A 26484-nucleotide genomic window follows, 5' to 3' on the forward strand; every position below is an offset into this window, starting at 1 on the left:
GCTGAACTGTCATTCTAGGTGAGCACAAGTTATAGAGAAAATGGAGCCAGCCCCTTTATGGAGACACATTGCAGGAATATGAGGAGCAATAGGTGTAAACAGTGAGAGAGGTTCAGATAGGAGGAAAAAAATCCCTGTGAAGGAACGAGAGTTTGGATCAGAGACCTAAGAAAAATCTTAGATTAACCAATAATTAGATCCTCATCTGGTGCAATTTGGCTCTATCAATCTCTAACATCCCTCTGCTATTCTGAATGATGTTATCTAAAATTCATTGTACAGATCTGAAACTTTGCTTTAAAGCAGTTATTTCTCAATGAAAGATGAATAGAGAACATACAGAATGGGTTTTGGCATATAAAAAGAAAGGGGGGGTGTCAATCTTGTGGTAGTAGAGCTTACTGAAACACTGATTATTTCTAATAATGCAGTGTGGTGCATATAGAAGATATTGTAGAGCCTTCACAAAATTCTTTGAAAGTATTTGCTCTCAGCATTCCGCAGGATATATTTAACAAGTGAGTTTCCCCTCAGGGAGATCCCACATATTCACCTCAAAATTTAAGGACAATTTATGGCATGGAAACCTGAAGTTATTTAATCAGGATCAAACCACAGGAATGTAAACAAATTATACAGGAGAACGAAGAAAGTATTTTTAGCAATCTGTGGGTGTAGCAGCTTAATTCATTGCGAGTCATCCTATGTCCTCCCTGGCAGACCTCAGAGTTGGGATGGTTACAGGGTGAGGAATGCTGTCCGGCATACAGACCTCTGCTGCCAGTGTCCCACATCGCAGCCTGGGGGTCTGGCCCTTAGTGGCAGTAAAAGTACTCAGAGCTCAGGGGCTGGAAGTGAAGATTACTGTGTCAGTAAAGTGTCACGAACGAAGTTTGTACGCATAATTTAAAGTGCTCTTTTTTACTTGATATTTGTGTGCAGAGCCTGATAAGGTAGGGTTCAATTTGTTTTGTTCCTGTGGTTGGTGCAGAAAAAGTAAAAATGAGTTTGAGATGAGAATTTTGAACTTGTTTCTTCTAAAACAGCCATAGATAGGTGTTATTACTGAACAGTTCCTTTAGAGGGCAGACCAGAAATTAGGGATAAGGACTGTAGAAGTAGCAATTTAGGGAATAAAAAAAAGACAAGAATACAAATTGTATGAGTAGATTATTCCGGTCCTACATGCACATAGAAGATCTCTGAAATGGAAGAGGAGTAGAAGAGAATGTTAGGGAGAATCAGGAACATAGCCTACCTCATGGGAAAGTTTGAAGTGATGAACAGTCCTTTTGCACACTCAAGGTTTATTATTGAATGCATCTGATCCAGACAAATAGCTACTTCTTAGTAAAGATCTGATTCCAGGGCATCAAAGTTAAGTGATATTAACTTTATAATAGGCACTTTGTCTATGTAAATCAATACGAAGCACTTGGGAATTATTTTGAAACTCTTTCCCTGAGGGCATTTTGGAGATTTCCCAGTGAATGATTTTGTCTCTGCGACCCTCAGAGAAGCACCTCCCAAAGTGCAGGGGGCAGTTGGGAGTATAAATCTGATTAAATCAAAGCGCAGGTTGTACAGAAACAGTGTGCAGCAATAGAAGCCGGCTTCTAGTACACAACCTGGACCCCAGCGGTCCTTCCCCTTCCTGCAGTGCATAGTTCCATGGAGCTTCCCAGTGCTGACATCAGTGCTGTGCACACCTGTCCTCCTTTATAGGACGGCTGTTGTTTGAGGGTCGGGACCACGTAGCAGCTGACTGCATCAGCAGCAAAATTACACCTATATGCCAGGTCACTTACAGGTCTGTGACCAACAAAAGCCTTTCACAGATCCTTGGGGAAGGAATAACAAGGAACATATACACCCTCCCCTTGTTTTGGGCTTTGGCCTGAAGGATCCAGGATCCTCCATCACCAGTGCTAGGACAGGTGTCACAGCTAAATATGTAGGACGTGTGGTGGTAGCAGACAGTGAGGTGACTTTGCAGGTGAGAGTAGCTACTAGTGCCTGACTAGTTGATTACATAAACCACTACATGAAATATGTTCATGGGGCTGGACTATTGCAGGGTGCAGATATTCAAAATACATGAATATTTTGTATTCATGCCCAATGTAAACTGAGTATAATGCATACTGGGTTGCTAAAGGGGAGAGAGAGGGAGATGCCTGGATTCCACTCTCTTGGTGTTTGTCCCCTGCACTTCAAAAAGCCTTAGGGTATGTGAGAGGTGGTTTGTTTAATATGGGGGGGGGGGGGGGGGGGGGGGGAAGGAAAAAAAAAAAGCTTGTTTTAATGAAAAGCTGTAAAATAACGATCTCACCTGCAAAATGCTTCTTGAAATCCTCACACATTTCTAAAGTGTGGGTGTTACTCAACAGCTGGATGTCTAAATCTGAAGGCATACACTTAGTTTTGCAACACTGTGTGTGTACAAACATAATTAATGTTTATGAAATAACCTGGAAACTTCAGAGATACATGCTATTACTGCAAGGATCACGTAGAATCCATCAGAAGTGGGTCTAATTTATGGGAATAGAAGCTACAGCTTTAATTTGCAGACTCCAAGAACTCAAGTAGATTAGTATGGAGAGGATGTCCTGGGGGACAGGGAGGGCTGTTGGAAATAGTCCTCTAGAAATTACAATGGGGGAAGAAGGTTTCCACTTGAAAAATCTTGTGAGGCATCAGCATTTGTCTATGACTTCAGGGTACAAATTTTTATGTCATTTTTCATGGATTTACTGCTACAGGCCTAGCCTCAAATCCGTCCCCTTCTATTTGTCTTTTTTTCCAAACATTTTGGAAGCACAGGATAATGGGGTAGGGGAGAAGTAATTGATTCTTCCTAGTCACAGAATATAGACAATTTAAAAGCAGAATCACTCCCCTGCTTGGCCTCTTCAGCACATTAATACTTAGCCTAATAGCACATTAGTTCTAGCTGTTATTGTCTGTTGGCCAATTGATGTTTGCTTTGCATTTTTAAGTTGCACGTATCCAGGTTGCAGGTGATTTTTGTGCAAGTTGTCCCAACAGAGTGACCCAGAGAGTGTCACAGTGCCCTGCTGCTGCCTGCCAAGTGCTCAGCTGACGCATTTTACGCAATTTTTGGGGAATAGACTTGCTAGTTGGCTAGGAAACTCATGGTAGCACTCAAGACAATCTAAAAATCTGCATGTGTTGTGCATGTCTGTGCTCCTAACCGCTGGGGAAGGAGTGTGGAGGGTATTTCATGGTGCTCTGCGCTGCTGCAGCGACGTGGATTTCTGTGAACCACTGTGCTGCTGTGCAGGGCACGGCCCCCTCTGAATACAACAGCATTTTTCTTCCACGCAAAAATGCAGTTGGGATGGATGCTTTAAAAAATGCAAAGGTTTCCAAACATCAGGTAGTGATTTAGTTAATGCTAGTGTGGGTGGTGCACCTCAGGCAGGTGACAGCACTGCTTGTGGTGGGACTCATAAGGGTTCAAAAATAGAGTGTAGGGGAGAAAAAGGAAAAACAAAAAGTGCATGCTGCATGATAATGTTTAATGCGAATGAAAAGCTGAATATACATGCACAAAATTAGATGGATAGGATATAATCAGAAGAGTTCCAGGACTTCATGAGGGTCTACAGTGAATCTCCAGTTCCATGGTTCTGCATAGGTTGTTCTTTATTTGCTCACAAATATGTCACAATGAAATCTGCTGTTACAATTGCTTGAATGTTTTTTGTTGTTGTTGTTTTGCCTTTTTTTTTTTTTTTTTTTTTGCCCTGGTATGCATTAAATGAGATATAGGCAGAAAAATAAGCTGGTAAGCCAGTACATCATGGGTCTTAAGCAGAAATAAAGCATAAGGAAGACTTACTAATGCCTAAGAGCTAACTTTTTTTTTTTTTTGGTGGTAAATGCTGGTTCAGCAAAGTGTACAAGTGAATGTCAATTTTGATAAAAAATTCATTTTGGAACCCAAGATTTTCAGTCATATAATTTTAAGAATTTTTTTTTCAAGATGAATTGATAATAAAAAGTCAATGTTGGCATAAAATCTTTAATTTATTGAGAGATACAGTTTTGTCAAACCAAAAATATATTTTTGAAAATCTTGTTTCTTGAAGAATTCTTTTTCATTTCATCCTAATTTTGAATAAGATCAATGGTGAAATTCCAATTTCTTGTAGTTTGGAAATTCTAGTCCTCATGCAGGTCTAGTGCCAGGAAGCCATGCTTTTATCGACTCCACTGGGAACTGTGGGAGCTCAGCACTTCTACAACCCATTATCCATAAACTTAGTCATGATCTGTCTTTTCAGTTCTCATTTTTACTTAATCCAGCACGGATATCCATGGATTTAGGCTGGCCTGCAAGTTCTATAACAAAATGGCTTGGAGAAGTGAGGAGACAAAGTATTACAGTTTCCTGCATCAAAAAATGGTAATCCTGAGTTACATGCTGTCCCAGAACCACACATGCCCCTGAACCCAAGAGATCCCCTGGAACCAAGTAAATTCCCAATATCGAACAGCGCAGTAGATCCCACTATGGTTTGCTGAGGGAAAGTGGTGAGAGTTGGGCCTGGATAGATCACAGAATATGGTGGCGAGTCAGGGTCCACTATGTCCACTATCGTGTCGGGGTATTTTATGACACAGGTCTCATTGGAGGTGAGGGCAAATGGCTCAGGGCATACCACCCCCGGCGGCAGGCAGCACTCGTCGTAGGGAGACATGTGATGGATCCAGACCTGAAACACAGCAGGAGGGGAGGGGAGAAAAGGAGGCTGTCAGTCCAGCAAGAAGATAACATATTGGATGTCAAGATTTTTGGAAGACAGGGTTGTGTGCTAGATACAGCAATTGGGAGTATTCCAAGGTGCAAGTATTTTAGGTGATTGGATGTCCAGTATCCTCCTTTTGCAATGCTCTGTCTCCCTCCTACTGCCTGTTCAAACCTTGCTGAGAGCCGTAACCCAAGCCCAACTCCATGTTAAAACTCCAGTTTTAATCCCCAGGACTGGCAAAACCAAAACACAGGGATGAAGCAAGTTACCTCACCTCACCTCACCTGGTTAGAAGTGGAACAGTAAGAACTGGGATGGAGATCCACCCATCTTTTATTAGTCTCATTATTTATCCTCCAGATTACAGATTCTTATATTTGAAATCACACAGCTCTTTAAAACTGCTCCTGATATCAAGGCCAGGTTTTCTTGGGCATTGTTTAATTATAGATTGACAGGCAGTCCTTGCCCTGAATTGTGCCCACACTAATTAGGTGCAGCAAACACAGTGAGGGAGAAGTGATAATTTTCTTCACTTGATCAGCGTGAAACTGATGTGGAAGAGATTAAGGGTTGGCAGAAAGGGTGGGCCTAAACTGATTTCCCAAATGAATCCTAACATTTACTCCATAAGTCTGCAGGAGAAAGAAAATGCAGGGGAGATTTCTTGTCTCTATCTAAATGTCTTGTTTTAGCCACGCGTCTGTGTTGTCCTCTCCCAACCTCAGGGCTGCATCTTCAGCTTTTGCCAATTGACCCTATGCCTTTCAGTTGAAGGTAAGACAAAGGCAACAACAGAATATTTTGTCAGCTGAAGTGCTGGATCTGGAATGGCTAGTTTTCCTCTGACCGGGTAAGAATCGCTACCACAGATCAGTCCAAGGGCAGGGATCCCCAAGTGGTGTGATGGAGACCAACAACTTGTGGAAACTCATCCTAGAACCCACGAAGAGAGGTGAAGGAGAATTTGTATGATCCTTCTAGATTTGTAATTCAGCACTGCTTAAAATATATTTTAAACAAAACCAGCAGTAAAGTGACTTTTTAATAGGAAAAAATGAGCTCCAGTCTCCATAGGCTTTAAAAAATATTTAGGGCAGCTTCAGCTGTTAAAAGACACTACTTTCTGTGAAGACAGCTGAAGGTGAGAACAGTCACAAAAAATATATATTTTTTTCCAATGTTAATTTGTTTAATGTAACATAGTCTTTATAGTATGAAAAGAATGCTTGCCAGTATGAAATTATTGAGACTTTCTAGAGTTCTGAGGGAATTTTATATACCATTCCTAGTCTAAACGAACTGTTGTCCTGAACACTAACATAGTTTGCAAATGCCAGCTTCCACCTCTGAAGTATAAAACTTCAATTGACTTAAAACTAAAGGTCAATAGAAAGTATATTTCTGGAAGAATACCCCCTTACCATTTCCTAAGTTTAACCTATCATTTGATAATATTTAGATAGCAATAAGTAATTGATTCAAAATTTACTTACCCGGATCACCAAGGAGAAGAGTTTAAGAAAAGTGATTAGAAGAGTTCTACGTAGCAAATGCTTTTATACACTTAGTCAAATTGCCTGGAGGATGTGACACCCTTTTTGCATGCAGTCTTAATTAGTTGCAAAACAAAGTTTGCTGCATGCATAACTTCATGCAAGTAATGAAACTGTTTTGCTCGCTGTTTGTGTTTGCTAGCTATTGGACCTTCAAGTAGTGTGCTAACATGCTACTACACCCTGCAGGCAGGATTCACTAACATTTCATAGGTCAAAAAGAACTAGATATACTTCATTAGCCACATTTCAGTTACAAGTTGACCACACATTCATGATTTTGCTCTATCTCCCCCCTGCCGCCCATCAAATTCAACTTCTGATAGAAATTCAAGGGAGCACCAGTAGTACCACTTGCTGTCAGGGAACAGGATTTTATTTTTTTTCCCTAATTTGTGCTGGTGTGCAGTATGGAAAAGAAGAGAGTTTGCCCCTAAAATTCCTTACAGGGAGCTTAACCTGAAGCTGTTATGGCTCTCAGTGAATATTCACATTTAAGGAGAAATAAATATATCTGTAGCCATCTTCCGAATGAGACTGTATTTGAATAGGATTGGTTTCTAGGGAGAGATATCTGTTATTTAACATCCACTTTAGTCTTCACCTATAGTGCTCGCATAGGATTTGAGTGGAGCATGTAGATTTATTTCAGCTTTCTTTGTAGGGTTTGACCATGTTACAATTAAAGGCAGGCAGGTGTCACCCACGTTTTTTTGCCACTGACTCAAAGTGAAGTCATAGAGCATCATGGTAGTGTGTTTTCAGGGTGTTTTTTTTTTGACTGGGTTGAAAAGGGCAATACTACAGAAAAGGGAAGATTGCAACAGATTGGACTGTACTCTGAAACTGGTGTTTCCATCCAGCCTTTGTTTTTTTCAGTGACAGTACCAAGGTGATGACTGGAAAGAACGTACACAAAAAATAGCTCTATCCTGATTAGAAATTAATTTAACACGAGAGACATAAGCTTAATATAAGACTACTGAAGAATCAGAGAAAATGGGGGCTGTCAGTTTGTCAAGATTTTTATGAGTGAGACAAAGATGTAGAATTAAAAATGTTTTTCTAGTTACTTTAAAGAGCAAAGCAGTATGACAGAAGCATGTTAAATGAGGAGAAGAAAACCAGGATTTGCTTGGGAACAGACTTCTGGAGAAGTTAGTGTAGATAGAAGAGTTTTTGATGTCAGTCACATGACACAGCAGCTCATAACTCAGAATGTTCTTAATTAAAATACTTAAAATACATAAAAGTTCTTAATTAAACTCTTTTAGCAATACAAAGGATATGGATCATTTACATGTTTGGAAACACACTTGGGTAGTACAATAGAACTCACTGTGTTGCGTTAGCATACCTGATGCATGATGTTTTATCTGCATAAATGACTGGGAATTGGTCTGAAATCTTTTGTTCTGTTCACAAGTCTCTGTAAATGCTTTTGCCTTAGGACCCCTGTGAACATCCTCCCAAGCTACAGATAGCTTATGATATGAAGGAAAACTTTGGGTAAATAATTACAAACAAAAGAATCCTTCATCAAGTTTGTAAGGCAAGGGAGGCAGGCATGTCATCTTCCTAGCACCACACAATGGTTCGCTTTCACTTGGAATATAAATCTTGTGAAAGAGAAATGGTAGTTTTGATAGCAGGGTCTTTGTCGTGGGGTTCCATAGCCTGACATCTGCTTTAAAATAATGAAGTATATTACAGGAAAAAAAAGCTTTCTAGGACTGGAGTAACTAAGAGAAGTGACCCAGTTGAGAGGACTCCAGGAAAGACATCCCTGTCCAGATGAAAGGTAGCATCACTGCTTTATCAAGATACGTGAGGAGCCCTGAAGGGTCCTCCTTTGAGAGAAGAGATGCACCAGCCGTGCTGGAGACAGTAAAGATCTAAAGCTGAAATACATTATTTCATTAGCACTTCACAGTCCTGAAGAAGGACTGAAGTCAAGGCTGGCGACTGGACGCTGCAAGTTTGCATAATGCAGTATATTTATTTGGAGCCGATTTTCCCATGTTTGGTCCCTTTTTGCTTCTCTTCTCCATCCTTGTTAGGAAACTTTAAACCCTGATTGACTCCCTGCCAGATATGTTGTGCTTGTGCCTGTGCATCAGCATGCCTTCAGTCTTTGCAGAGATTACCAGAGCATTTACCCTGATTTGTCTAAAATATTTCAAAATCAAATGTCTGCTTGAAGCTATGGGGAAAAAATTTGCCTATTCCTTCTGCATAAGATATAGCTTCTATTCACTGAAGGCAAATGTTTTATTGTACAGATTAAGAGCTAAGTTTCTCGATTGTCTTGTGTTGATCTTTACTGTGTGAATAGGCATTTGTGGGGAATGCCATTGAGTGAAATGGGTGCTTCCCTTCTGCCAGAAGGTGGCAAGTCTGGAGTAAAAAGGTAGATTTGTGTTTAACCCTTACAGCTGCCTTGATATTTATTTTTCCTCCCCAGCAAAGTGCTGTTACCTCTTAGCCAGGTTGTTTTTCAGGAACATGTTAAGAAATGGGGAAAATCAGTTTTCTGATTAAAAATAGGATTTCTGAGCACAGCAGGAAGAAAAGCGTAAAGGCAGGTAGGAATGTCCTAAAATCTACCTGTATAATTAAACTGCCTGAGCACTCAGCTGAAGAGCTGCAGGTATGGTCACACACATATATGGAGAACCATATATATTTTGAATGAATCTACTAAATAAATTCTTTTAACAAAATTCTGGTTCTTGCAATTTGACCACAATATAAAATTCACACAATGTGCTTCTCATATGCCAAGTCAGGATAAACCTGAAAACCCTTTTTTTTTTTTTTTTTTTTTTTTAAAAAAAAAGGCAGTTTTTAACCAACTATAACACACCACTGGTGCCATTCTTAGCAATGAAAGCTGTTGTATGCAGAAGATCTCTTAATTACAGGAAGTGCCCATTTATTTAGTTTTATAAGCAGAGAACAAGAATCCCTGTGATGGTCCAGACATGGAGCCCCACAGTGGGAGACACTCATGTGGGTGCCATGCAGGAGCCCAAGAGCAGCGGTGGCTGTTCTTTCCCCAGGGCTGGGGTTCTGGTTATCCTTGGACCTTGCTTGAACCAGCACAATGCCCTATGGAGGCTTTGCTGCAAGCGCTTCAGGCAAACTGGATACGGTCTTTAGTAAACAGTACAGGAAGATAACTGGAAGTGTCCGGTAAACAAAAACACAAACACCTTAGCTGCCAACTATGCTCACCTTCTGTGGTTTCAGCACTTTGTGACATTAATCCAGGCTTAGCATAGCCACTGCTCCTCTTATGCATCTTCCGACTCCTTTCTAAATGCTGTCCCAGAGACTCGTCAGTGCTTCATGCTCATTGCATCCTCGTTTTCCAGCCCCTTGTCATATTATGTTGTGGGGTTCCCTAAGACTTTTACTTTCTTTGCAATTCTGGACACTATATTGAATGCTACCCAACTTCCCTCGCAGCTTAATTTTTCATTGCCTTGAGCAAATTTTAATTCTAATTATTATCTAGGTTTAATAAAGGGAAGCACAGAGGCTAAATGAATCACCAGAGGTCACTTGGTGAGCAAATGGAACAGCCTGGAGTAAAACAGGCTTTCTTCCTTGGCGTTTATCGTATTTATAATTTGAATTCCAGCAATCTTTGAAGTCTTCACTGAGACTGTGTTGTATCAGGCAAACAAAGGACAAGTCTATGCACTGAACAGCAAGCACTGGAACTGATTAGACCTGAGAAACAAAAGAGGAGGGATTATTATCTCTTACAAATGCAACTTTAATGCACAGGGATTAAGGGAGGGGCTGTCAGTTGAGAAAAGCACAGTGAGCAATTTTTGACATGTCCTGAAATGACATAGGAAATCTGTGGCAGTCAGGAAGTAAACACAGACCTGAATTTTAATAAATGATTGAACTCCAAGAGTACCCATTATAGTCATATTTTCCCAGTGCTGTTTCTACAATAAAACTGAGGATTTGGTGCAAAACCTCAGTCCCTAAGATGTCAGAAGCGTGTGTGACCGTGACTAGACCAGTGGTTTGGGATAACGGAGTGTCCTTCTCTCTGGGATAACTACTTCTAGAGAAAAGAGACCTGATTTTGAATCTGAGGGAATAAGCATCCAAAGGGATTATAAATCCTAGCTTTATGGAGACATTCTTGGTCTGGACAAAATGTAACTTTTCAAGAAGGCTGGAGACTCAAACTGTTTTTTTTTTCCTTTGCTTGGAATGAATAGTGAGCATTGCTTTTTTTCATAAAACAGAAAAAAATTCCAAGTTTTTCAAAGCTAAAGTATTATTACCATCCCTAGTTAAAATCCGTGGCTTCCTTTATGTTTTTTGAAACCTAAGCTGTCATTTAACAAATCTGCAATTATCAATGCATGCAAATTAATGCCTATGGAATAAAATGATCTTTATTAAAAAGAAATCCCCTTAAAGAAAAAACTACATTCAAAATCATCCTTTAAGTAATAGTTGGTTACCAAGGAACAATTTCATTAAGGTGGATTTATCTGCTTTTCTGAGGAGAATAGCTAAAGAGAAACAAATCAAGGAAACAAGTAAAGGAAACAATAAGTCGAGAAATAGGAAGCCTCTGTTGTGGGGACTTTCTTAAAATAACTGAAGGATTACAAAAGATTTTTTTGTGTGTGTGTGTGTGAGTTATTTACCTACCCAGATTTTTATTTCCACAAGTAAGCTCTTCATGCTGTTTGCATGTGTCAGACTGGCCTGATAAGCACATTTTCTGACCTTCATATTCTGCCTTTAGGTTTCTTTCATTAGAAATGCAGAAGATCATTCTCCTGACTCTGAAAACAGCCTCTGGAATTGAAAGGTATTTATTTTGTCACTCATTTTTCAGTCTGAGTCTATGAATGTTTCAGGTCTTTCTGAGACTCCCCCTGCAAATGCAAACAAAACTAAAATACATGTGCAGATCATGCACTCTTACACAATTCTTATTCTTTCTTGTTTGCACATACATAGAAGAGGGCAAGCAAGCAGGTGCTCATTTGTGTAATTTCTGGGAAAATGATTTTGTATGAGAAGGTTCAGGTTTTCTTTGTAACACTTTTTTATTTTTTTTTATTTTTTCGGTTGCATATTTTGAGAAACCTGACAGCAGTACAAAGCTACTTTTCAAATGAAAATCAAACAAAAATGCATATGTTGCAAACACTTTAATACATAACTAGAGAATGTATATTAATAACCTTGACACATTTCAAGGTGACTTTGTAACTCTTTTAAAACACTGCAATCATGCTGGATACTTAAAATATGATAATAAGTGTTTTGCATGTATAAATCATTAATGAGGATTTGCAGAGTGCTTTGAAATCCTTTAATATGAAACTTCCGCAGGCTGTTTCCAATGACTGTCATTGCTTTGGGACCTTTACAAAGACATCTACTGTACAGGAATACTTTAGAAGATGAGGACCACAGATTGAAAGATTATTAAAAAAAAGAAAAAAAAAAGGAAAATATTAGCAAGTAAGAAAATTAAATAGTCTTTAGAGAAAGGTGGTGGAGTATAAACACTTTCTATGCTGAAATCTCTCATCTTTCATGAGATAAGATGGTAAAGTTTATACATTAAACTTGCTGAGAGAGTTTTTCACACACAACTATAAATGTAATTCAAGTAATATGAAAGAGTCCTCTTTACTGCTTATCAACATTGTCCAAAGAGCTGATTGCTAAGACCATATGCAACCAAATTATACTGCTGGTCTGAGGGTAGGAGCCAGCTCTCTTAGAGTATCAGATTATAAAATTAGGGAGCAAAGAAAATATAAAAAAATCTTCTTCTTGTATTTCAGTTCCTGTGCACTCACTCCCCCTGAGCATACGGATTCTCTGGACATGGCCAATGACAGAGGGCACTAAAGTAATAACCACTGACTTCAATATTGCTTCGTACAGAGTCTGGTGATTCCCTGTAATCCATTCTCTGAGATCCTCAGGAGTCTGACTTTGAACGTGGGTAAAAGCTGTGAGAGACATCTAAGGAGAAAGAAGGCAAAAGAAGTCACCCAAATGCCTCCTGCTTTACAGCGAAAGCTAATGTTCACTCCCATTGAAAAATGATCAGAGGTTTTGGTTGCCAAAGCCACAATGCCTCAAATGAGAAAGAGTTTTAGAAATGATTTGCCTTGAAAGCCAAGACATCTCTGAGCAGCTCCAAATTTAAATCCAGAAGTAACAAGTCACTGTGATGGTCTGTTTATCTTTCCAAGCAGTGGGCTCCAACTCCCAGCCCATCTGTCAGTGAGTACCACATCTAAATGTGATTTGAAGGGAGAGGTGACTGGAGAACAAAAGCATTGGACTGATGACAGGCAGCCTACTAAATACACCAGTAATTGTGCCATTGATAAGGGACCAGTCCTTCAAATACATTTATAAAAAGAGAAAATCTGTCACTGATATGACTTCTATCCTGAGACAATATGATTAACATTATTATTTCTAACCTTGGTGGTAAAAATCATTGCAATGACAGAAATCTATGGAATGGTCTTTATTTGCATCTACTGGGGTCACCCAAGATTCTTTAAGGTGGGAGGGGGATCTAATGAGAATGCAGTGTAGGAAAAAAATTGCATTATGAGGCAAGAAATCATGACCTGATTAAGACCTGATTAAGACCTGATTGGTGGTGTGACATGCGTGACTTTGATCTGTTTATCGTAAAGAGATGCTATTACTCAATTCATGGGTGTCTGAAGCCAGTACCACACTTTAAGTATAATAACACAGCACTTTGCATGTATAAATCATTAATGAATACTTGTGATATGACATTTGATCCAAGGAGGCCACAGAGCTTCCTGATAAGAGTTGCTGCCCCAGAGATCCTTCTAACACACCTTATAATTTAGAAGGGATTTACAGATTTATTTTTTTTACCACTCTATTAGAGAAGCAAACAAGTAGCAGGTAAACAACACCAGACAGGAGATCTGTCTGTAGGGAAGGGCAGATCTTAGGGTATGTGAGGCACTTTCCCTGATGAGCTTGTTCTGTGGGCTGCCAGCTACAGCTTCTGACACAACAGCCCAAGGATGAACTATGCAGGACAGGAAAAAACTTTGTCATCCTTTGTGGCTGCAGCTTTTCACCGTCATTCTAACCAACAGACCCTTTAATCAGGATCAGTGCCCAAACAAGCACTTGTCCCTGGGGGACAACCAAAGCTTGTGCACAGAATGATGCTATCCATCAGAAAGGGCAAGGAAGGCCAGAAAGATCTTTTTCCAAAACAAAACAAACAAACAACAAACAAACAAACAAATAAAAAAAAGTACCATTTTCTGTCTAGAAAACACACCGAAGTAAAAGCAATTACAATGTAGGCAGCCTCTTCAGTCTCCTGGCAAGTCTCAAATCCTTCCTTCTCTCACCTGAAGAAGCCTACTTGCCTTGGGATCACTGGGTGTAAATTTTTACTATGAATCTGGAGCAGACATATGGCGCTAGCTATGCAGGTAAACGCTTTAATTAGTCTTCTCTTAGTAGAACTGAGGAAATAATTTTTCACTGAGATGGACAAGCTGGTGAAAGACAAACAGAGAGAAGCAATAAGTCACAGAATTTGTATAAAATGCAAATTTTGCAGTAACGACGGGAACAGACACAGAAGTTGTGGCAGCAGTCTAATGCTTGGGAAAGTGGGTGGTTTGTGTTGGTGGTTTCAAAAAAAAACCCCCACCATATTCCAGCCTTATTTTGTTGCCTGGTGCTGCTGCATTATTTAGTCATAAGAATTTAGAGTAGATGAAGATCTGCTCCAGAATTTTTATAAAAGGTTACTATTGTGACACACAAAACTACTTTTTAATGAAAAATGTAATAACCCTGGTTTGAAGCTATTAAATGTTGTCTGCTTATGGAGTAACCACGACTCTCAAATTTAAAGTGATGTTATTATCCAAGTGACATACCTGTTTAAATTTTGTCATATACTTGGAATATTTACATACTATATGCGCTTTGTATGTCTCAACCATTAATGAATATTTGAGACTAACTTTGAAGTTATAACTTTAAAGAAGCCAAAGAAGCAGCGTCAATATTGTTATACAGCCCTAGGGATCTGCAGACAGACACACCTCAGTGGCTTCTAAACATATAATAGAGGTAAATGAAAGATCAAGATGGTGATATTGCAGGTAGAAAACTTTATTTTAAGTGAAATACACTTTTGTAGAACGAAATAATATTTTATAAAAACATTTCCATCAATCAGGTAATTGATCACTTATTTCACCTCAAAGATCACCATTGGATGAATTCCCAATTAATTTGTTCTTGTTCCTCAGTTGCAGTAAAATATGTTTTGTGGATGATAGTGGGCTTGACTCATGCTCTAATGAGGATAGAGAAATAAGTACTGAACTCATATAATAATAATCATAAAATAACAAAACTGGATGTGATGTTTTGTAGGAACACTGATAGGTATATAATTTGATCCCTTCATAGTTGAATTCTTGTTTTGCTGTAGTCATGATGCATTAGGCATGATTTTAATGAACAAAATTAAAACATTTCTCAGAAATGTTTCATGCAATGGAGAAAAAATCAAGCTTCAGACTTTGTTCATTTTTCTTTATTTGGTTAGCCAAAATTACCAACTCAAATTATATGAATCTAATATAAGTGATTGTTTAGTACACCACCTCAATGAAGCATTTGGTTTTCTGTGTTTTGGTATGGTAATAAATCAACAGAAAGTATGTGTCCAAGCAATTACATGGATGCCATCTTCTCATGATGTCAATTGATTTAATGTCTTTCCTATAGGAGAGGTGTCTGAATACTTTAAGCGGATGTTCTGCATACAAAATTGTTATTCAAGTACATAAAATCTTAGTGTATTACATCCATAACTAGACAAGGAAAACAACTGGTTCAATAGCCCATATCCAACATCAGATGAGAAATGCTCTGTAGAATAATTTTGTATTGCTTTAAAAAAACAGCTCATCTGCTGTGCTAAATCCCTAAGTCAGCATCTCTTAACAGGTGCAACACTTTGTCCATTGAGTTTCATCTCAAATATTTAATGAGTTGTTTATTTTTCTTGTACTGTCGTGGTCTCCACTGCTGCCAGTACATGGATGATTCAAAGTCCTGTTGTGAGAACAGTTTTGTCTGTACTTCACAGGTGTCTGGACTGCCTGATGAAGCCCAATGGATTGTGATTGATATCTTGAATGTGCAATTCAGTCTCTGCCCTGAAGAAACAGATGAACTGTGCAATTCATTGTCCTTGAACAGTTTGAACAAGAGTCCAAAAGTCTGGAAGTTTTTGGTCTCAGCTTATTGAGACAATTCTCACTCTGACTGATATCAGGAAAGGATTCAGAAATCTAACTACTAGTGGCTTCTCTTTCTGACTCCATCCAAAAATATGAGATTTCCTCCAAGAATGCATTGGTTTACTGTTGGAAGTCAGAAAAAAAGGGAAACACACTCCTTAGGATGTTTTACAGAAATTGCTCTGCAGATCAGATGGGTAAGTTATTTCAAAAAAAAAAAATGGATTGAAGTTTTAAGTTGCCTTGGAGAATACATATTTTAAACGTTTAAACATGATGTTACCATGCTGCATATGGGGAATTAAAAGTAGTTAGAGATTCTACAAAGCTAGAAAGTAATGGCACAATGAAATATAAACCACAATATTATTTCTGAAATAAAATAGTTAATTTGACAAACAAAACAAAAGTTCATATTACACAGGGGATGTGATGCAGTTATGATTTCCTAAAAAAAAATTAATTCACTGTAAAATATATATCAAGGCCATATACGAACTTGATTTCTACAACAAATCTAGGAACTACAGAAAAATACCTGGAAAATATTTTCTGCAAATGATGTAAATTTTCTCATTATATAGCTGCTTAGGATGAGTCTGGCATCATCCTAACTTCTGAATGGCCCCAAGACAAGTAAGTGATTAAACTAACAGAGAGAGGAGGAAAAGACCATTGCTTTTAAGCAGAGTACCATAAATGGCCAAATTACATGAATAAAGAATACTGTGACTGAAATTCATTTGATCTGAAATTACGATGCAAAAGACAAGGATCCGAGGTGGAAGAGACATACCATTAGCAAGGAATTGCACTGGGAGCATTGCAAGCACCAAACCCAAAGACTGTGTCACTAGTAGGGACTGCTTTGCATTCGAGACGAACTTGTTGGTACACAAATTATAAATGCATGGGGTGCCTCTGGGCCTGGGGCAGCCTGGAAGAGTATAAAAGCCCATCCAACAGTAAGCTTCCTCATCCACTTCTCTTGCCTTCTCCTCCTTGGTGAACAAGGTGAGCTGCAAGTGCCTTCTCCTCACTCCCCTCATTCTCTTCTTCTCCTCTTGGCCTTCTGGCCTCGACCGAGTCTTTGGTATGGGCCTTGCTCTTTGACACTCCTCACTCCATCATTGTTCTGCTTGCCACTGAGGGGGAGGTGGGAGGAAGGACTTAGGCTGTCTTTGCAGGGGCCCTTGAGCACCCAGGCCCCCAAGCCCTCCTCTGTCCTCGTGCACCCTCTCCTCGCTCCCCAGACTATGCCTTCTGTCTTGGCCAGCAGGCTGTCAGGCTGCTGCTGACACGCTGCTTGTTCTTTCCCTGCCCTCTCTCCCAGGTGCGCCTCCATCCCGCAGCCATGTCCTGCTACGATCTGTGCCGTCCCTGTGGCCCAACCCCGCTTGCCAACAGCTGCAACGAGCCCTGTGTCCGGCAGTGCCAGGACTCCCGTGTGGTGATTGAACCATCTCCCGTGGTGGTGACCCTGCCCGGCCCCATCCTCAGCTCCTTCCCCCAGAACACCGCTGTGGGATCCACCACCTCGGCTGCCGTTGGCAGCATCCTGAGTGCTGAGGGAGTGCCCATCTCCTCCGGGGGCTTTGGCCTCTCTGGCTTTGGTGGCCGCTACTATGGCAGAAGGTGCCTGCCCTGCTAAAGCCCACGAGGACGACCAGTGAGCGCATCGACCAGGAAGCCCGAAGCCAGGTGCCGGACTGAGGACGGAGCTGCTGGCCAGGGTTTCCAGATGGGCTGAGCACCCTCGTGGCCTCCTGCAGAGCAGAGAGGGAAGCCAGGGTGCCAGCCTGTGCTGTCTGGAAACACGGCCAGCAGACATCTTCTTCTCCTGCTTTCTTCTCTGCATCATGCGTCCTTGTTGTCTCCTGCTGTCCTGTGCCATGAGTTCATCCAGAAGCAAGTCAAGAGTGTCCTCTTTGTTCTTCCTTTCGCCATGTGAGGGAGGAATGCATGCATCCTGTTGTGGTGAAGGGGGGTCTGGCTGCCAGCTGTCCTTGTGGCAGCCTGGGCCGGATCCCTTCCTCCAAGTGCTGCTTTGATTCCTTCTTCAGACTCATTAAAGATTATGCTGCATTGTAATCTGTGTCTCCTCATATTCCTTCCCTTTTGGGATTCCCAGCCATGCTCTGTAGAGGGAACTGGGATATCATGGAGTCTAAAGTCCTGGTTACCCCCCACATCATCTCTGTGTGCCTATACTCCTGTTTCTGAAGCAGTCAACCAGTCCAGCAGGGCTGCACATGCAGTGCTTGTGTGTTTGCCAGACCATTCTGCAGCATTCAGGTGAGGGCTTCTGCCAAGTCCCTGTCTGACCCTTGCCTACCAGAGCAAGGAGAGGAAGAAATCCTCCTGGATGAAGCCGTTGTGCCTTCCTGACCTTCTTCCTCAACCTGTAAGAGACCCAAAAACAGAGAGGGAAGCAACATGGCTTGTGTGTGGAGGTGGCACATACTTTTTGGGTGCAACTACACCGGGCTCTGGTGATTGCCCCTGCCACAGGGGACACAAGGGAAAACAAGCTCCATAGCCCTTCTTCCCATATGCTCTAGTCCTCCACAGGAGATGCTTTTGTCTGTGTCACCCACTCCTGCTTGAGGCAGAGTGAGGGGCACCTCTCATGCTATTCCCTATGCTGGGGAAATCCTACGATACCTTACACTGTAACTAAAGGCCTGCATTCTCTGACCGACCACTGGTGTCAGGCAAAGCCCTCAGCGTTGCTGTGCAGGAAGACCCTCAGGAAACACACTGGTTGTCAACATTCCTGAGCCACCTTGAGCTGACAGCAGGAGCAAAGTGCAGTGAAAAGCTGGTACTGGGGAAGGAAGGCAACATCTGCAGCAGGTTATCAGGGAGCGCAGGGTGCTGCAGGGCACTGGAGCCTTTGGGCAGACCAGCATTCTGAAGACCGACTGCTGGGCTAGCACTGGCCAGTGGGAAACCACATGTGTAAGTGTGCTGAGATGCATGGGGAGAGGAAATTGAGGGAAGCGATTGTTGTGCTTTGCGCTGTGATGGTGCAGCCTCACCTTGAGTACTGTGTTCAGTTTTGGCTGCCACAGTATAAGACGGTTATAAAACTATCAGAGTGTCCAAAGGAGGGCTACAAGTTGGTGAAAGGTCTCGAGGGGAAGACATATGACCAGTGGTCTCAGTCACTTTTTTTTTCAGCGTAGAGAACAGGAGACTGAGGGGAGGCCTCCTTGCAGGACTACAGCTTCCTTATGAGGGAAGTGAAATGTAGGCCCTGTTCACTTCTCTGTGGTGACAGTGGCAGGACCTGAGGGAACGGCATGGATCTGCAACAGGGGAGCTTCAGGCTAGATGTTAGGAAAAGCTTCTTCACACTGAGAAGGCGGTCAGGCAGTGGAACAGGCACCCCCTGGGAGTGGCCATGGCACTGAGCCTGCTGACGTTCAGGAAGTGCTCGGACACCACTCTCAGACATATGTTCTGATTGTTTGGTGGTCCTGTGTGGAGATAGAAGTTGTACTTGATGATCCTTGTGGATTCCTTCCAACTCAGGATATTCTAGGATTCTATGAAACAGAGGTCATGACGCATACTTTCCTCTATAGACATCCTGCTGTCATTGTCAGGCCAAGCCAGCTTGTGATGAGTTTTCGTGTTGCATGGAAAGTTTTCTAAGCATTTTGCAATGGAGGTTATTGAATTAGCATGCAGTTTCAAAGCAGAAGTTGCAGGAAGCCTTGAGGAGGAGGAAGGAGGAGTTGTGAAGCCACTACATTACTGCACTGACCTTTGGTGGTATGAGGGGTGTAGACTTAGCACGTTTTGGAAAGCGGTGTCTCTCCTCAAACGTCCTTCTTCTGTTGATTGGGGACTTCAGGAGGCTGCCCAGCCAAAGGAGGGAAGGACAACAAACGTGAATTTCTCCTGATGTTAGATTGCAGACAGTCTAAAAGCCAACACGGTATCCAACCTGACTGGCAAGTTCAGACCTAACGTAGAATTATTTATTATGTGAAGCATTGGTGGTGTCCACTCCTGTCATAGAAAAGTTTTTTTAAGTCATGCCTTGTATTTTAGGATGGGAAGGAAATGTGGGTTAAGCATTTTTGAAATCCTCAAAGGAAGGCTCCTTAGGATATAAGGCTGTCATCAAATACTGTAGTTGAATACCTCTCATCACTGGCTGTATCATTTTCCTGTGCTGATCCATCATTTCCAATGGAAATATTTTGGTCTCTAATTCTGTCCCTTTTAAGGAGTGTGCATGGCAAAATACGCATGTCATGAACAGGGAAATGAAAAGGGAGCATTAATGGGAACAAAAAATAGTGTCCCCATTTACTTGACTTCACTGTTTTGCATAGAAAATGAGCTTGTTGTGAAACACATTCAAGCTCAAATGGTGCTTCTAGGCCTGGGGCAGTCTGGAACAGTATAAAAACACATCCAACAGCAGGCTGCCTCATCCACTTCTCTTGCCTTCTCCTCCTTGGTGAACAAGGTGAGCTGCAAGTGCCTTCTCCTCACTCCTCTCTTTCTCTTCTCCCCTTGGCCTTCTGGCCTCAGCCGAGTCTTTCCCTCCGTGTAGCTCTTGGTGTAGGCCTTGCTCCTTGATGCTGCTCCCTCCATCGCTGTTCTGCATGCCACTGTAGGGGGAAGGCAGGGAGGAGGTCTTGGGCTGTCTTTGCAGGGGCCCTTGGGGACACAGGCTCGCAAGCCCCTCTCTGTCCTCGGCATAGCCTGTCGCTGCTCCCCAGACTATGCCTTCTGTCTTGGCCAGCAGGCTGTCAGGCTGCTGCTGACACGCTGCTTGTTCTTTCCCTGCCCTCTCTCCCAGGTGCGCCTCCATCCCGCAGCCATGTCCTGCTACGATCTGTGCCGTCCCTGTGGCCCAACCCCGCTTGCCAACAGCTGCAACGAGCCCTGTGTCCGGCAGTGCCAGGACTCCCGTGTGGTGATTGAACCATCTCCCGTGGTGGTGACCCTGCCCGGCCCCATCCTCAGCTCCTTCCCCCAGAACACCGCTGTGGGATCCACCACCTCGGCTGCCGTTGGCAGCATCCTGAGTGCTGAGGGAGTGCCCATCTCCTCCGGGGGCTTTGGCCTCTCTGGCTTTGGTGGCCGCTACAGTGGCAGAAGGTGCCTGCCCTGCTAAAGCCCACGAGGATGACCAGTGAGCGCATCGACCAGGAAGCCCGAAGCCAGATGCCGGACTGAGGACGGAGCTGCTGGCCAGGGTTTCCAGATGGGCTGAGCACCCTCGTGGCCTCCTGCAGAGCAGAGAGGGAAGCCAGGGTGCCAGCCTGTGCTGTCTGGAAACACTGGCCAGCAGACATCTTCTTCTCCCGCTTTCTTCTCTGCATCATGCGTCCTTGTTGTCTCCTGCTGTCCTGTGCCATGAGTTCATCCAGAAGCAAGTCAAGAGTGTCCTCTTTGTTCTTCCTTTCGCCATGTGAGGGAGGAAGACGTGCATCCTGTTGTGGTGAAGGGGGGGGTCTGGCTGCCAGCTGTCCTTGTGGCAGCCTGGCACTGGATTCTTTCCACCACGAGCTGCTTTGATTCCTTCTTCAGACTCATTAAAGTTTACGCTGCATTGTAATCTGTGTCTTGTCATGTTCCTTTTCTATTGGGATGTCCAGTGAACCTTTCCAGGGAGAAATGTGATGTCTTGGTGTGGAAAAGCGTGGGTGAATATGGCCCTAATGTGGACCTCCTTCATGTCTGGAGGAGTTAGCTAGCCTCAAGAAAGATGGTCATTGGTGGAGATGTGGAGAGGTGGAGTTGTGTCTGGTGTGTGCAAGCTATAATGAGAGTGTCCAAGATTTAACCCAAGAGATTTGTCACCAACATGGGAGGTTTGCTGCTGTCTTCCAGTTTATGAGGCAAACCTTTGAATTGCTGGAAGGTATGTTTGTGCAGGCCAATGCCCAACTGGATGAAGCTCTGATGGTATATTACCACTCTAAATATTTCGTTCTGCCCCTCCCTCCTCCAAGCACTGTCTGCCAAAGCCTCAGATTGGAAAGAGTCCCAAAGAAGGCAAAGGGAGGAGTGAAAGCCAGGGCAGTTGATTAGAGGGTGATGTGAGCTCCTATTTTTGGGTCTAAGTCCCTCCCTCCGCTGCTCTTTTTCTCTGTGGGCAATCCTGCTTGAGGCAGAGTGAGGGGCACTCTCATGCTATTCCCTATGCTGGGGAAATCCTACGATGCCTTACACTGTAACTAAAGGCCCTGCATTCTCTGACCGGCCCACTGGTGTCAGGCCAAAGCCCTCAGTTCTTGCTGTGCAGGAAGACCCTCAGGAAACACACTGGTTGTCAACATTCCTGAGCCACCTTGAGCAGACAGCAGGAGCAAAGTGCAGTGAACAGCTGATACCAGGAAGGGAAGGCTTCTTTAACATCTGCAGCAGGAGATCAGGGAGCGCAGGGTGCTGGGGCTTGCAACTTTGGGGCAGACCCTGAGCTGCGAGACATGTTTTGCTTTGGAAAATTAATTGAAGCTTCCAAGTCCTTCTTCTTTTGGGCTGGTAGATGCAGCTGGTGTCCTATGTCCCAGGTGCTACAGGAGATTTCCTCTTCTTGATACATCAGCCTTTGAGTGCAGCAGAGGCCCAATGGCCCTCATCAGGCTCTCCTGGGGCCTCGCACCACACCCTCTTCCCTCTATTGACGACCACCAGGGCTATAGTTAAGCTGTCCTGAAACCTTCTGAGCCTCCCCTTCAGCTCGTCTCAGTGTGGGTTGCCTGAAGTCTGTTGCAGATTTGCTTACCACAGAATCACAGAATTGTAGAGGTTGGAAGGGACCCCAAGAGACATCGGCCTCCAGCCAGACATAGAAACCCTCTGCCAAATGCAGGTTCCCTAGAGCAGATTTGGTCTTTGTAGGTGACAGATGGGCCTTGTGGTATCTCCAGAGAAGGATCTCCACAACCTCCCCGGAGCAGCCTGTTCTAGTGCTCCGTCACCCACAACCTTGAAGAAGTTTGATCCTTTCGCTGTTGGCGTGGAAACCTTCCTGCGGATGGTGGGCCAAAGTTGCCCAGTGGTTTCCAGGCTTTCCCAACTTGGGTCTGCCTGATGGTTTTTTGTTTTGTTTGTTTGTTTCGTTTTTTTCTGGGCCTGGTCAGCAGTCCTTGGGCCCTGTGTTGAAGCCCTGAGGTTGCTGTCACTGGACCTGACCCTGAAGTGTGGGACAGGCTTGTCATCCAGTCCTGTGTTTTTACCAGGGTGAATCTGACCATTGAGCTGGACGATCCTGATGAATCTGCCTTCCATCTCCTCATCTTCCTTGCTCAGGGGAGCTGTGCAACGAGGCCATTGCTGGTGTAACTGCTTTCCCTGAAAGGGCTGGAGAATGCGGCCTTGCTTGAAAACTCCTGGCTCCCGTTCTGTAGGCAGGACAGTGGCTCTTCCTACTGAGCTGTGACAGCACTCTTGGGATAGATGTTTACTGTCATCATCAGGGTAGTTACTGTGCACCTTCAAACCCTTCCTCATCTTCCTAAATGAGGAATTTGGTTGGGCCTCTGTGACTTAGAGAGTTGCTGCTGTGTGGCTGGTGGAGTCCCAAGCCTCATGGGAAGGCTTTTGTCCACCCAAGAGGCCTGGCTGAGGGGCCTGAGATCTGTATGCCGAGTATCCCAAGCTGGGCGGTTGTTCCCCCCAGGAATACGTGCCTCTGAAGGAAAGTGCTTTGGTGTTGGAAATGGCTTGGTCGTTGCCCCAGGCACACGTCCCCAGGGACGTCTGATAGCTGCTTGCTGCATCAGGCTGCCGTCGATGGCACTCCCAGACCGTCCCTTGTTTCTGGGCAGAGTTCTGTGTTGCATGGAAATATGGTCACATTTTTGCTGGTGCCTGTACTGTGCTGTCAGTATGTGGGTTCAGCAGAATCTGAGGCGTGGAGATGGGGAATGAGGAAAGCAGCTCTATTTGTTCAATCCAGTCATGGGCTTTGTCTGCAGGAGACACCCCGGTTTAACAGGAGTGGGCAGCAGGAGTGTGTGGTAGAGAGAGAGCCATGTCCTTGTTTCTGAAAAGAGGTGTGCTGTGGTATGAAGGGGACCTCTAGTTGTTGAGTGCAGAAAGAGAAAAACCAGCAAGCTTTTGTCTCCTGAGAGCAATGCTTATCCCACAGAAGGGAGTCTGAGGCCTGATGGCAGAGGTGCCATGCTTGAAATCAATTGCCTAAGGCAGAACCTGAGCAGGTTGATAGGTAAAGCAAAGGGGGTCTTGCTCTTTGCTGACCCTCACAGCTGGAAGTCCGGCCTGAAACTTTAAGGGTGGGTTTGCAAGGAAATGAGTACCCATGCATTTAGGACAAAGCCTGTTGAAGGAAGCTCCAGGAGTAGAGGCTCGGCATTCCACTTGAAATTTGGCATCTCCTCTTTTGCCTTCATCTTCTTCCTGTGCTTTTGTGTCACTTCCCCAGAAACATTTTGGCCTGTAATCCTGTGACTTGAAAGGAGCCAGCGTGGATGGAATGGCTATGTCATGAACAGGAAAATGAAAAGGGAGCATTGCAGGGAACAATAAGTGCAGAGATTTCTTTAATTGTGGTGTTTTGCATACTGAGATGAGTCTTGTTGGTAAAAACATTACAAGTGCAAATGGTGCCTCTGGGCCTGGGGCAGTCTGGAACTGTATAAAAAAGCCTGTCCAACAGCATGCTCCCTCATCCACTTCTCTTGCCTTCTCCTCCTTGGTGAACAAGGTGAGCTGCAAGTGCCTTCTCCTCACTCCTCTCTTTCTCTTCTCCCCTTGGCCTTCTGGCCTTGACCAGGTCTTTTCCTCTGTGTAGCTTTGGTGTGGGCCTTGCTCCTTGATGCTGCTCCCTCCATCGCTGTTCTGCTTGCCACTGCAGGGGGAGGTGGGAGAAGGTCTTGGGCTGTCTTTGCAGGGGCCCTTGGGGACCAGGCTCGCAAGCCCTGTCCTCTGTTCTCAGCCAGCCTGTCGCTGCTCCCCAGACTATGCCTTCTGTCTTGGCCAGCAGGCTGTCAGGCTGCTGCTGACACGCTGCTTGTTCTTTCCCTGCCCTCTCTCCCAGGTGCGCCTCCATCCCGCAGCCATGTCCTGCTACGATCTGTGCCGTCCCTGTGGCCCAACCCCGCTTGCCAACAGCTGCAACGAGCCCTGTGTCCGGCAGTGCCAGGACTCCCGTGTGGTGATCCAGCCCTCTCCCGTGGTGGTGACCCTGCCCGGCCCCATCCTCAGCTCCTTCCCCCAGAACACCGCTGTGGGATCTTCAGCATCTGCTGCCGTTGGCAGCATCCTGAGTGAGGAGGGAGTGCCCATCTCCTCCGGGGGCTTTGGCCTCTCTGGCTTTGGTGGCCGCTACAGTGGCAGAAGGTGCCTGCCCTGCTAAAGCCCACGAGGACGACCAGTGAGCGCATCGACCAGGAAGCCCGAAGCCAGGTGCCGGACTGAGGACGGAGCTGCTGGCCAGGTTTCCAGATGGGCTGAGATGCATCCTCGTGGCCTCCTGCAGAGCAGAGAGGGAAGCCAGGGTGCCAGCCTGTGCTGTCCTGGAAACATGGCAAATACCTTAATCTTTAAATATCTGCTTCTGATTACTTCTGTTGCATTTTAACTTTGCTTTGTGTAATCCTCTCTTTAAGTTGAGGGTACTTAAGGCCTGAGTAAGGAAAAGCAGTGTCTTGTCTGTGTTTCAGTTTTAATGGCTTAAATGGCTTCCTTTCTTTACATAAATATGTACTTTGCTTTTGCATTGTGGAACATTTGCCTTTCTCATTAAACTGATTCTGCATCTTAATTTGAATTTCATTGTTTTTTGTTCTCTACTTCCACCCTTTTGGCTGGAGTATATCATTATATGGTAAAATCTATGCATTTATTAAACCATACCTTCACAGTTGAATTTGAGAATTGAATAGTCAGCAACAATCAATGTGAAGTTTTTTCACTATTTATACTGTTCTTGAAGCATTCAACAGGTTTTCTTGCTAGCTTTTTCCATTTTTTCCACATCCATGTGGAATGTTACTATTGCGAACTTTCACGTTGGTAGCTTTCTCATCTTGTCTCTTAGTATTCTTTGAAACTCTGAAAATTGGTAAGTGCGGAGTAGCTTCTCAGAACTTTGTCTGGGTTTTTGTTTGGTTGGTTGTTTTTTATTTTTATTAGCATGAATGCTACTAACCTCTGAAGATCTAACCACAATAGGCTTTGACTCAAACTTGTGATCTTGACTCAAAGCTTCAGGACTGAAATGATTGTTCACAACTCCTAAGAATAAGAAGACTCTGTATGATTAATCATTAATACATTTTTATGGTCAACTTCCACGTTCTCTCTTTCAAGCCTTCAACAAAGTAGATCTTATTCCTTAGCTAATCTGTACAAGAACTCTAATCCACACACAAAAAATTGTGGGTGAAGAACTAGTTAAATGGCTGTGTTTGCCTTAACAGATTTTAATCCTGCTTCCAGCTAAGACTTTTCTCAAAGAATGTTGAAACCCCATGCTTTGTGTGCTACTGAGGTTTATCAAAAATAGTAACAAATGCTTGTTTTGTCTAGGTACAAAACCATCTAGAAATCCATCTGAGCTCTTAATTGTGTCATTACCTCATTAGCTCCAGTGGCAGAGCAGTGTGGGGTCCAGTATGACACAGAACAGGAAAGCAGTAAGAGTAGCATCTAATTTCTGATGACTCTAAAGCTTGTGCATAGCTTTCTCTTTAGGAGCACAAAAGCTTCTATTTGAAAATGGAAGTGTCATAGTGCTGAAGTAAAAACAGTGAAGGAACCAGGTTGAAGTCAGCAGACATTCAGGTTCAAAGCTGGAACTAG

At 43.5% G+C, this 26484-nt stretch overlaps 3 protein-coding genes across 3 annotated transcripts; all 3 read left to right on the forward strand.

The window, feature by feature from the left end:
* Window positions 1–17038: 17038 nt before the first annotated feature.
* LOC118258549 (feather beta keratin-like) lies at window positions 17039–17335 on the forward strand. Its single transcript, XM_035567410.1, has one exon. It carries the CDS (start codon window positions 17039–17041, stop codon window positions 17333–17335), a length of 297 nt encoding a protein of 98 aa, XP_035423303.1.
* A 3192-nt stretch (window positions 17336–20527) lies between these two features.
* LOC118258541 (feather beta keratin) lies at window positions 20528–20824 on the forward strand. The gene has a single exon (XM_035567400.1). The coding sequence runs from the start codon at window positions 20528–20530 to the stop codon at window positions 20822–20824; it is 297 nt and encodes a 98-aa protein (XP_035423293.1).
* Window positions 20825–24739: 3915 nt separating this feature from the next.
* On the forward strand, window positions 24740–25036 carry LOC118258547 (feather keratin 1-like). The gene has a single exon (XM_035567407.2). The coding sequence runs from the start codon at window positions 24740–24742 to the stop codon at window positions 25034–25036; it is 297 nt and encodes a 98-aa protein (XP_035423300.1).
* The last annotated feature ends 1448 nt before the right edge of the window (window positions 25037–26484 follow it).

The sequence above is a fragment of the Cygnus atratus genome, chromosome 28 (genome assembly GCF_013377495.2).
Source record: "Cygnus atratus isolate AKBS03 ecotype Queensland, Australia chromosome 28, CAtr_DNAZoo_HiC_assembly, whole genome shotgun sequence".
Lineage (NCBI taxonomy): Eukaryota > Metazoa > Chordata > Aves > Anseriformes > Anatidae > Cygnus > Cygnus atratus.